This window comes from Lonchura striata, chromosome 2 (assembly GCF_050655825.1).
Source record: "Lonchura striata isolate lonStrDom1 chromosome 2, ASM5065582v1, whole genome shotgun sequence".
In the NCBI taxonomy this organism is placed as follows: Eukaryota; Metazoa; Chordata; class Aves; order Passeriformes; family Estrildidae; genus Lonchura; species Lonchura striata.
The window spans coordinates 10,441,542-10,453,984 of record NC_140704.1 but is presented as its reverse complement, the minus strand read 5'-3'; the positions used below and the strand labels follow the sequence as shown (position 1 = coordinate 10,453,984).

The 12,443-nt window shown below is 40.7% G+C and overlaps 1 protein-coding gene across 10 annotated transcripts in view; it reads left to right on the top strand.

Annotated features, from left to right (window-relative positions):
• Positions 1-12,443, top strand: part of DIP2C (DIP2 acetate--CoA ligase C (putative)) — a 307,261-nt gene that overhangs the window by 158,834 nt on the left and 135,984 nt on the right. For 5 of the 10 annotated variants that reach the window (XM_021528799.4, XM_085572960.1, XM_031503793.3 and 2 more), the window contains exons 2-3: positions 5,087-5,158; positions 7,719-7,886. In XM_021528799.4, coding sequence (XP_021384474.1) covers positions 5,087-5,158; positions 7,719-7,886 — 240 coding nt within the window. The remainder of the gene's footprint in view (positions 1-5,086; positions 5,159-7,718; positions 7,887-12,443) is intronic. The other 5 variants (XM_021528802.4, XM_085572963.1, XM_085572961.1 and 2 more) reach the window with 2 other exon arrangements.

Here is a 12,443-nt window from a genome sequence, read left to right as displayed (position 1 = left end):
AGGGAGACTGTCTGCATCATGAGTGGGAGAAGTAAATGACTCACAGTTCTCTTTATGAGGAGCTTTGTTTCATTCAAATCCCTCTTGCCAAGATGCTGACACTGAATTTGAGTCATCAGCAATAAACAAGTCGTACAGAAAATTGAATCTTTAGAGGGCAGAAAATCATGGGCAAAGGAAAGACACTCACCAGTGAGCTCTGTGTTAGTGTGTGCTTGAGAGGAGTTATTGATTGCATTATTTCCCATGGTGGATTTTTCCATAAGTGCCTTAAACTAATTCAAAGTCCCAGCCTGAAATTTCATTTCGAAAACATGTATGTGTAGTGAAAACAGCAGTATCAGTCAGGCTTCAAGATCATGCGGTATAAAATTGAGTTTTCACTGCACTAAATCGGGTGATTTTGGTCCCTGGTTTTGTAATGAGCTTTTTACCTATGCTGTGTTGTGAAAGGCTGAGATCAGTAAGATTTTTTGCGTCTTCCAGGAAAAATCATGTGAAATTTAGCTTGTATTGGTTTTGTAATTTCTTTTACCTCTCCTGTATAATGCAATAATTTTGAATAAGTTTACTTTATATATCATGGCAGCATTTCTTTAGGGCTGCAAGTGTTTGTTTTCAGAAGTGATAATAGATCAGCTAATAGGTAATAGGTATTTCAGTTGAAAATGAAACTTTTGTATTATATCAACTCTAAGAATTTACTTTTGTGAAAGCAGCACAGCATCTGTGGTGCTACTGTTTCAAACCATTTTCAGCTTTGAAAGTGCAAATGCTTTAAAGAAGGGTGGAAATGCACAGATATTTTCATGTTTAATATTTTCGCATTTAATAACCTTCCCTTCATAACACTAAGAAGTCAATAATTTGCTGATTACAAAATGTGCCTTTTAATTTTTGGTTCAAGGTGTGATTCAGTGTAGGACATGATATACAAATGGATGGAGTTGACTCATGGAGAAGCACAGAAAGGGGATAGGATAATGGGAATGACTTCAACATTTACAGGCATTTCTTGCTCCTCAAAGTGGCTTGCCCAATGTGGAGTATCCCCAGGGGCTCTTTATTACCTGGCGCTCCTTTCTCGCTCGTGACGGGTTTGTGCTGTAGTTAAATTGCTCTGACCTGCCTGTCCCAGCTTTACACCTTTGTCTCTGCATGGGGCAGAAATCCAGCACTTGGGGAGGAAAGAGGAAAACCCAGTAAATTTTCAAAGGAAACACAGGGTCTAATGCAAACAGTAACAGTTGTAATGAGCATAGTCGAATGAACTTACAGCCCGGCGCGGCTTTGCTAAATATAGCTACAGACGACTTGTTGTCTGCGGGCGCTGGTGTCGGAGAGCATTGCCATCTGCAGCTGGGGAAGCAGCAGAAACAGGGCCACAAATCACAAATAAAAGAGATGGCAGTGGGATCTGCCAGAGCCCCGGTCCTATACTCGGCTCAACTGGACAACCTTGCTCCTTGGAGGGGTGGATGGTCTTTTGTTCGTGCTGTCCTTTTCATTGCAAACATGGCATATTCCCCTCTTGTGCCTGGAGAGGCTCTCTAAGACTTATTTCAATAGAAATGAACTTATTTTGGTGAAAGAGGGTCAGTGTACTGCATGCCTGTTGTTCAGCAGGCCTAGGACAGCCAATTTTAAACACAGAAAAAAGCAGGGTAACATTTGGTCACTGTTGGTGCATTCAGGTGTCTCAGCCTTGTGCTTTACTCTCTCCTGCTGGCCCTCAGGCACGGGACCTCCCCAGGGAATACACTTGTGGCCTCCCATGGTGGAAACCTGTCAGATCACCAGTGGAGGTGAGGAAGAAGAGAGCAACATGTCCAGGGGAAAAAAACCTGCAATGCTGATGCAAACAGGAGGCTGAGATCCTTGGGTGCAGTGAAGTGAGTGCAGCATGGGAGGGAGTGAGAAGGAGGGCAGGGGCTGGGGACCAGCTGTGGGATGAAGCTGAGAAGTAGCAGAGCTGGACAGAGCACTTGGGAGCAGAGCCAAGGCCAGGGCAGAAGACAGGCAGGCAAAGCAGAGGCCTGCAGGGAGCTGCTGAATGGAGATGCCACCTTTCAGCTGTGTGGCATTATGTGATGGTGTTTTGTCCCAGGGATGCCCATCCTCAGAGTGCCCTGCAGCCATGTGCTCCTTCTGTTCCCTCATGTCCTTAGTGCTGGAGTCTTTTCATCTTCGGTTCATCCATGGCCTGGCCTTTTCCTTAAACCCATTGCCAGCCTTGTCCCTTGCAAGGAGATCTAAATTTGCAGAGGCTTTGGAGAGTGGGTAGAAAACCCCACGCATTCTGTCTGCTCAAAGGACTTTGTGGGTGAGACCCTTTCCCCTCCTTGAGTCTGATGGCTTTTCAAGAGAAGAGTTAAAAATGGAAAAGTACCATAAATCCTTTCTTCCAAGGGCAAGAAAGTATAGTTCTAGTTATCCTGTTGGTACTCTCAAAAAGCCAAGATTAAATGCAGCATTGCATGGTGGAAGAACATGAGCTAGGTGGACTTAACTGAAAAAGGGTTTGCTCCTCAGATGATAGATGTAAAATTATCACATTCCTTTGCAAAGGAAGGAAGGACATAGTCCAAAGGTCTTAGTATTGCGTTGAGAAAACTGAATGAATGGTGATTTATGACAAGAACAGAGTTTAAGCTCACCTAACCTTTGGTGAGCTATGCTTAGTATATCTTTAGAGCTTACACAGTGAGTTCAGCATAGCTTTGAAATGCAATAAATTTACGTATGTCATAATATTTAATGGTTAATGAGCTATTGTTTGTAATCTAAAGTCAGTCTACCTGAAAAAACACAAATGAATATGAATAGCATTAATCATGATAAATAAAGCATAGTACTTCCCCAGAGTATGTGATACACTTGACTTCCTTCTACCTCAAAATGGTGAAAGTGATGCTACAATGAAAATTGTGATGATTTTATATTTTCCTTTTGTATGGTTTTTATAGTTGGTGACTTAGGAAATGATGGACATGATTATAGAAAATTTAGTGGTAATTCCAAATTAATTTGCTGTTTGCTCCTGGAAACTGAAATATTTCTATAATAAATTGTCTCAAAACCTCATTTTATTGGTGATTTTTTTTGGTGGTGTCAGTGGTCTGGGGAAGGAGTTACTAGTGTTTCTGGTTAGAGTAGTTCTTTAATGGTGAACTTCAAAAGAGTGAGTCCGGATACCAACTTGAATAAAAGATTATTACTGACAAGAGATAACACTTGATTTTTATCTTTCCCACTTTGGTGTCAAATGAGAAGTCAATAGTAATTTCTTTAGCAACAGTTTGAAAGAAAAAATTGTTCATATTTTATAATTTTCACATAAAAGCAAACACATTTTTCATTAAAACATTTTAATGAAGTGGTATCTATTGTTACAGTCTGGTTTGTGAGAAGCCAGTGATTACAATGGACAGGGAGCTTGTTTCACTAGCTTGAACACATGCCAGAAGTGTCCAAATTGGGAAGAAATGTTCTTGAAAAGTCAGTGGGTTTGAACTTTAAAGGCTTAGGACCTCTTGCCAAGTCTGCCACTTCTTCCCTGTGTAAATATGAGAATATTATAATTTGAAGTGCTCCAGTCTTGCTCTCCTCATTTAAAAACACAGATATTTTAGCTGACTTCTTTTGTAGAGCAGTTTGAGATATGGTAGTGAAGTGTATAGGTGTTATTTTAAGGACTGTTTTTGAAACAAGGGTGAGAGGTTGGCTCAGGACACTGGCAGAGAGATTTGGAGAATTTTGCCTCCTTATTGCTTACTGGACTAATTCCCAAGAAAAGGTAAAAGGTGTTTCAGCAAGGCATAGCAATTATAGATGTTTTTATGTAGTTATTGATTTCAGACCAGCAGACACTGGTGCTAATTTAGCAGCCATTTGCCAGAGCAGCTGGGATTGGAGTGAGTGTGTTGTTCCCTTGGCACACGGTGTCCTTAGGTAAAGGCTGAGGACAGGGATGGAGCAGCACAAACAGGCTCACGTTGCCATGTCCAGATGAACCCTACAGTCAAAGCTCCTCTTTTTTGTGGCTTTCACCCTCTTAAGCCCTCAACCTTTACCAGTATAGAAGTCTAATGTTGCAAGTGAGCTTTAGCTGCCTGATGAGTCTCACAATAACAGATAGGCCTATTGATAGGACAGGGAATATGATGTTATTTAAAAAATCCTTGAATTGTAAAAGCTGACCTTCATTTTAGTTTCTGGAGTAGCTTATATTGAACACAAGCATATATGCATGTACTGAATTCAATATTTAGATCCAGAGTCAGGACTGTATCTCTGCTTTGGTGCCAAACTTCTCCCAAAATACAAGAAGGCTAAAATAATATGTTTTGTTCTACATGACTAATTATGCATCATTTTTTGCTGGAAAACTTTTACAGAAAAATGGTTTTTAATCTTTATATTAAAAAAAAACAGCTTACCTGGGGAAGCTTGAGGCGCAGTGAAGTGTCAATTTAATTGAATTTAGGAAATACAGACATTTGCCTCCAAATTTTTTTTTTGATACTTAAGTGGAGAGCCAGACATAGGGTCTTTATGGAACTATTTTCTAGTGGATCTGTTGTAGATCTGTTTTGGTTTTATTTTGTTCCTCAGTACTGCTCAGAAATTAGCTAAAACATTTTTATTGCAGAAATGATACAGCAGCAGTTTCAAGTCTTTTGTGCCTTACATGCTCAATTAGAAAAATCCCATTAATGATAGAAAATGCTAATCACTGATGTGTTTTGCCAGCCACTACAAGCCCACACATTCTATATAATCCATTGTTTATTAACCTAATGAAGGTCATTGCAGCTTTTGAAAGCTTGTGTGCAGCATATCAAAATTATTTTAAAACTCCATGCTGCTGAAATAAGTCAAGGTTGAGTATTTTCTTGCCAGAATGGCTCTGGCCTAAATTGAGTTTTTTCTGGGTGGAATGATAATTCTGTGCTTTTCATTTGTTCATTCTAATTGTCAGGACAGATGAACAGTGCAGGGTGGCTAAGCTAATGGTGCTGCCATTAAGAAGCTAGACACTGTCTTTATCCACACCTTATTGATTATCCTTTTCTTTTCTTGGCAGGTGACATCACACAGAAGGGATATGAAAAGAAGAGATCAAAATTAATTGGGGCCTACCTGCCACAGCCTCCCGGTATGTGTATCTGTGCTTGTGATATATGAAGATGTCAAGTGTTCTGATAGTTGCCACTGTAGAAATCTGCATCTCTGAAGAAATAGATGTGGCAAAACCAAAGCTATTGTTATGCAGAATAAGCTTATTCCATCCATTTTTTGTGTATTCTTCTATATATGTCTTCTTTGATGTGTGTGTACATTTTTTACATATGTTGGTGTGGGTTTGGCAGTCATGTCTGGAAAACTAAATCAGCCTAGGCTTGTTAGAGAGGCATTGTTTGTTGGAAGGAATGCAAGAATCCAAAGGAAAATGTGATGTCCTAATTCATTAACATCTCAGCCATGTGAAGTTTTCTGAACAGAAGTATGCAAGAGAGGAAGAGAACCTTGGATCTTTGTAACTTTCTCCATTTCTGGGTTTCTTGTCCAAGTCTCACTTTGGAGACACTAGAGAGACCATCAATATCCTTAGAGTTCAACTTGTCCTAAGGCATGTGGGCAACTGACCTTTTACAAATACCTGATTTTGGTGTTAAGGGATAGGCTGCATGCACTTGCCCAAAAGGTGTAAATGTACCTTCAAACTAAATTTAATAATGTATTGTATAATTGAATTTATTTCTTTTATGCGTATAAGAACTTTCCAGAGTTGTTTTACTCTTGTGAGGCACTGGATCACAAAGTTCAGTGTGTAATTGTAGGTATTGGTGTAGACCTCTCTTCTGTCTTGGTCTCAGAGGAGTGTGCCTGTGCATTCCTGGCCTCACTGACCTTACAGAGGCTCCACTTAGGCTTGGCTGTTCTCTGAGCCTTGTTTTTGTTGCAGGCCTCAGCACTACTTTCTCCTTCTTTTTCAAAATCCTTCCTTTTTAGTGGAATTGATGGGGTTTTATTTCAACTGCTGATATGTGAAGGCAGTGCCTTGTTCTCTTTTCATCAGATTTGTATATCTATTGTCTAGCTCCATAGCAGAATGCTGATTTTGTGCCTTTGGATTTCACTTGGTCTACTCCACTGGTGGGAACTCCACAACAGAGATCAGTGTTACAGACACCTCTGTTTTCTGAAGTGATGCAGTCTGGTTTGAGGGTGTCCGTGACATTCCTGAACCATTGGGAGCCTTAGAGAGTGAAGCAAATCAAATCAACAGAATTACAATACCAGAGGTGCATTTACTAAATTTTGGGTATTTATTGGTCCAACCCAACTATCAGACAGCTGGTTCTCATGAGACCTGCTTAGATTTGCTGGGTTATGGAGAGCCTCACAGCAATCCTGAAAGCGGTGGCACAGCTGGTACCAAAATCTGTTTACTGTTTTAGTTGTTACTCTCCTTTCTTCACACAAGCATATAGAGCTGTTTCTCCAGAAAGCTCACAGTCCTCTGGTCAAACTATATCCATGGCTGAAACTGCTGGGGGTTCATATACATGTAATGGGGATTCATATGATGAAAGAGAGAACATGGAGAACCCTCACAGATTTAATTTTTAAGGTCTCTACTGTGATTGTTACTTAAGTTTTGCAGTGTAAGGAGAAACAGAGGGATGTCTGTAAGCCAGTCCTGTGGTAAGGTCCATTCAATAATTTGAAGAGGTCATGATTGAGAATGTAGCTGATTTAGGGTTGTTTTAAGGATGGGACAAAATGGAATGAATATTTTCTGCTCACCAAGTTGCTGGGAAATCCCTCACAAGGAATGTGAAATATGGTTGTGAAGGTAATAGGATCAAGAAAAACAAAGTATTGAAATATATTGTCTATTGTTTGCTTGTAAATATGTTAAGCTCAATCATTTAGCTGATGGCTAAATGGATTATTTTTTTGTAGTGGAAGAAACTACTTCTGCTGTATTAAAGTATTTTCCTCCATGAATGGATACTATTTGTGCTTGGGTCTTTTACTGTCTTTGTACTTTTTGTTTGTTTTGTTGTGTTGCCTTTTGGACAAAACTTGAAAAGGTTCAATTCAATACAATCCTTCTAAGACCTTTTTCATCTGAATGGCTTTAAGTCCCTGCTCACTAGGAAGGGGGAGATGAATCCTTTCCAAGAAGAATTAGGATGACAAAACAGATGCTGCATATTGTAAGCCTCTGTAAATATCTCAACAATCACATATATGACCAATTAGCCTTTAAAGAAAAAAAAAGCAAGCTGTTTTGATGGGGAATACAAGAATTTATAAGCTGAGACATACTTGGATCTTGGTGTTATAAGGGAATAGAGGTTTTGGAGATATTTTAAACTGGTATAGAAACGGACATTACTTTTGCTGGGATGGGAAAGGGTAGGAATATGCATTCTGTGACTGCATTCAACAAACTGAAGGAAATCCAAAGGCATTTCCCCTCTGCTGGGACATCCAGTCCTTCTGCTGCACCTTTGCTAACACTCCTAACGCCCATGTTGGCAGAGTGGAACATCGACCCGCGTTGGCTCCGTGGGTGTCCTGTGGTGTCTGTGCGTGCGTGTGCGTGTGTGCTCTACTGCATGGGGGCAGCAGCTCCACTCGTTGCTGTAACAAATGTAAAAAAACTAAACGTGAATTAATTAGTTTTTTTCAACTTGTTACAGCAGCGAATGGAGCTGCCGCGGTACGGTGTAGACTGCAACACAGTGAAGGAGCTGCCAGAAGAATGCTCCGCACTGCCAACATTGGTGTCTGTGACATCCGGGAAGCGGCCGCTAGAGAGAGAGCAGCCAGCACAGCAGGAAACCGGCCTCTCTTTTATTTTCGTTTTGGTGAGCACGATGAATGTATCTTTTCCAGTCCGTATCTGTATATAACTGTGCCTCAGCTGGAAGCCTCTGGTAGATGCCTACATCAATAGGATGGACATGGGGCTGCCAGTTGCAAGGCAGGACAACCAAAGGATGACATCTGGAAGGCCGTTGCTGACTTTCTCTGCCTAAGAGTGAAGTGATGGGAAGGGAGAAGGAATAACTCTTCTTAGTAACATTTGAACATATTAGCACTTCTCTAGCTTCCATACCATGCATACTTTGGAGGAGATTGCGTACAATAAGCTGGTGAAACACAGGAATGCATGTGTTTCTAATTCCCTTTCCGGCACTGCCTTTTTACAGTGCTTTCAACAGGTCCAAGCTCACCAGATTCTGGAGGAAGCAGTAAAAGTCTAAGCACCCCTAGTTCTATGCTATTTTCAAGTAGAGATCTCTGCCTGAGCTCTGCTCACACCCAAGCCATTCAGAAGCAGACTGACTTCGAGGAACAGGCATCAGGCTGGTAAAGCAGGCTGAAGGAAGAACATTCCTCAGGGTTACATCTCTGCAAGGCAAGGCATGACTCCAACCATGCCTGTAGAACTGTGGCCTTCCCAGATACCCATCCCTCTGGCAAGACCTGTGGCTGGTGGCAGGCATTCTCCTTTATTCCTGCATTTGTAGCAAGGCTGCAGAGAAGCCACAGCCCCTCAAGACACCATGTTTTCTCTTGCCAACCATGTGGAGGACATCACATTGTAGCCTGTGTGCTTGTCCACACTTGCACAGGCTGTCCAGACATGTTGTAAGAGATGACTAGAGGGAAGATGAGATTTACAGTTCTGTCAGAACAAGACATACCTGTAAAAAGATTACCTATTTCAGAAACCCTTCTCCACTCATTTTCAAACCAATTTGCTGTAATTGTATGGAGGAGACTTATATTGGATTCTGACTGTGTTTGTATTTCTTCTCTTGCACAGGGCTGCTCTAGGTCAGGTTCCCTCAGTCTGATATGGTTAACTTCCTCTGCCTCAGATTTTTGCAAAATGGGAAGGATTTAATGTAAATTGCAATTCCAGGTTTAGCAGTATTACTGATATTAAAACGTGATAAATGTAACCAGTAAAAGGGTTGCAGAATATACGAACAGACATACACATATCATCTTTTTGTCATGCTTATTGGGATGCTGTCATTTTAGAAAGGGAGAACTGTTACTTTTCAGGAGTGGGATTAATGGAAGGTAAAGCCAGGCAACCATGTGGTTGATACTCCTCCAGGTGATGTAGGAGCTGGCTCTTAGGCTCCCTGTTTCTGACAGGACAATCCCCGAGAGCATACTGTCACGTGCTGTACAGCAAACCTGCAGTGACACACAGGGGATGTGCCAGATCCACTGCACATCTGCAGGCTGACTCTGCAGTGCATGCACAGTGGGTCTGACACATCCAGATGCTGCACAGACTGCACATATGCAAAGGACATTTGTACTGTTCCAGCCAGGCTGTCGAACATCCAGAAATCCAGAACGGATATGCTGCATTTGGCAGTGTTAATGGGAGAAGGGATGGGGGGAGCTCCCTTTTTCTTTCCCATTAAATCCCCACCTGCTTTAAGTCAGGGAGACAAAAGTACAGCTTTGTTTCCTCAAGATGCTTTCTCAGGGTGTGAGTTAGTAGCTGGAGATTTTCTGTGTGCAGAGCAATTTTTCTTTTCTTAGTGTGCCCGTGTGTCAGACATCTAAAAATAATAGTGAATCCAGACCTTTATATCTGTACATATCTCCCAGTCCCTCTTGTGTGGTGACCTTTCTCTTACTGCCTCTGTAGAGGAGCCATGACAGCCAAGAGTGAAGTAACAACTTAAACAGGTTTTTTTTTTTTTCAGAATAGCCTTCTGAATTTTATCTTGATTTGATCATTCAGTTCTGGGTAAGAACGTGGACAGCTGCATGCACATTATAAAGAGAAACCCCCTCTATAAGAAGAAAAAACGTAATTACCTGTATTCCCTGTAAGCTGTAGTTTTACCCAATTCGCTTCCAGTGTTTTGCCAGGAAATTTGATTATTCATTCACAGACAATGTTGTTATCAATTAAGCATTGCTTCTAACAGCTCAGACATGGGTGGTTCATTCTCTCTTAATGAAGTGCTGTGTCTCCACTAGATTGCTTTCTCTAATTTCCCATCATTGGTACCACTAGTGTAACTCTATTTGTAGTGCAACCATGTGGACCAGTCATCAGTGCTTTATTTATTATGGTTAAGAAATCTGTGAGATGTGGTGCTTAAAAGGCACCTGCTGCTCCTTTCACATGCCTAGAGCCAGATCCCCACACCTCCTGCTGCTGGATCCCCAACAGCACCAGCCTGGGAACATTTCAAGCTATGCAGGGCAGAGAAGATAATACATTTGTGCAGAAGATCCCTTTGCCTTACAAAAAACCACCAATTTTCTGTAGAATTACAGGAACCAATTTCCATAGCCTCTCTTATTAGCATGACACATATATTATGTATCTGTTCTCTGTGCATATATTTGCATACTTTCTATGTGTATGTGTGCATGCCTTTGCTTTCAGCTATTCCTGCTGCTAAGTCTTAAGGTAGTCCAAGTAAACTTGGTGATTATAATTTCATTTTTTCTTCCACAGACATTATTTGTATTGCAACATTATTTGGATTGCAAAGATTGCAAGGAAATATTTAAACAAAATTTGATTCTGAAAAAGTACTCTCATGTATTCATTTTATTAATACTAACAAGTATTCCTATCACATATGCCTTCCTAATTCTCAAAGATCTTACCAAGGGATAACCATGATGAGGCATTTCAAAGACTGTATGTGTGTTAAGAACATGGATCTCTTTGAAAGGCATGTGCACAACCCTGGACACACCTGGCCACATTCTTGAAACAGTGCAGCAGATGTTTCACAGATGAGAAAATGTAGCACACAGACAAATGCCTAGTAAGTCTTGGGCTTAAAAAAAGAGTTTGGTTTTGAATTGGTGGATACTTGCAGAGCTTAGTTTGGATAAAAAGGAAGGCATTGAAAGCCTCTGAGAAGTACCCCTTGAGGCCATCACTTAAAATATGATGGTTACTGTTTTGGTTTTGCCACCATGACTGAGAGTCCATTTACCATTTTATAATTCTTTGGGCCTTTCATGGCATCTCTGTTTTCTATCCTGTACCAAGACCTCATAATAAACCTTGTTCAAACACAGCAAAAAATACCTTCCTTCACTTTTCACTAATGAGTACATGATGAAATCAGTTAGTAATGCAGGTAGTGGTTTTAGCACTTGGTGTGATGTTTTTTGGGTGGAGGATATTTTTAGTACACATCAGAGTTGGTATGTTTTTCAAAGAATTTGAAGATTTTCGAGGTAATATCTGTTGATGTTCCTGGAGGCCATCTGCAGAACATAAGAGCACAGGAGGAAACATGAAAGTGTTGGTCTAAAATCTGACAAATAGGTGAGGAAAGATGTCTCAGTCAGTGGTGAACGATAGAGGGTAAAAAGGAAAAACAACACTGAGGACCTTAAAGCTTAACCAGTGTTGGAGCAGAGGAGGTGGAGCCTGTGGAGGTGTTTGAAGAGTTGGGTGCCACTGTCAAAATGACAAACTGCTGGAATTCACAATGCTGCCTGAATTTGTCTGCAGTGTGGTTTGACCAGCCCATTGGTGAAGATGTCTGTTTGTGAATAGGTAGTCTTCTTTTACATATTCTCCAAAAGGAATCATTAAATGGGACATTGAAGCTGTGGAAAGGAAAATGGAAACCAAACATCACATATGTTCTTGAGCTGTAATGTGATGTCCACCATCACTGGGATAATGGAGAGAAATAAAGAAGCCTGTGATATCCATGCTAAGCTTGCATAGAAGGCTAAACCTTTCAAGGAAATGCTGGAAGGCAAAATTGAGATTGTAATAATGAAAGAAAATTTGAAGTATGTGCGTTAAGTCAGACCAAGCGTAAGCTCATCTGTGAAGGAACACTTTTAATTAAACAAATCTAATCAGAAATCACATTTTTCCAGATTTATCTGGCAGAATGTGGCTCCACATTCCTGGATGTCTTTGGTTAGATATATTGCATTTTAAGTCTCCCCTGGCTTATCCAGTGAATTCATTACTTAGTTGTACATTTGATGGGAATAGTGAAATGCCACACTAAATAACGAGTTCCATGGGGATAGTGTGACATTTAGCATGTTGACAAAATACACTGTGTGTTCATACCTGGGTTTACTTTTAAAGCTGAGCCATCAGCTATTGAATAGAAGCTCAGGAAATACAGTGAAGGGAAGGTAAATACTGTTTCTTAAAACTGCACTGCAGGCACTGTGTGCCTTCCTTCCCTCTGGCCCTGGAGTTGTTTGGTTTATCCTACAGCTCTCTCTCCTGGGGGCACACACTGTAAGTTAGTTTTAGAACAACAAATGTAGCCTCTGTCTAAGAATGCCTTCTATTTCTTGTCAGTTAGATATTTCAGCTTTTAAATATTTTTAGATTCAAAAATTTGGCACAGACATAGGAATAAGAGATACATCAAAGC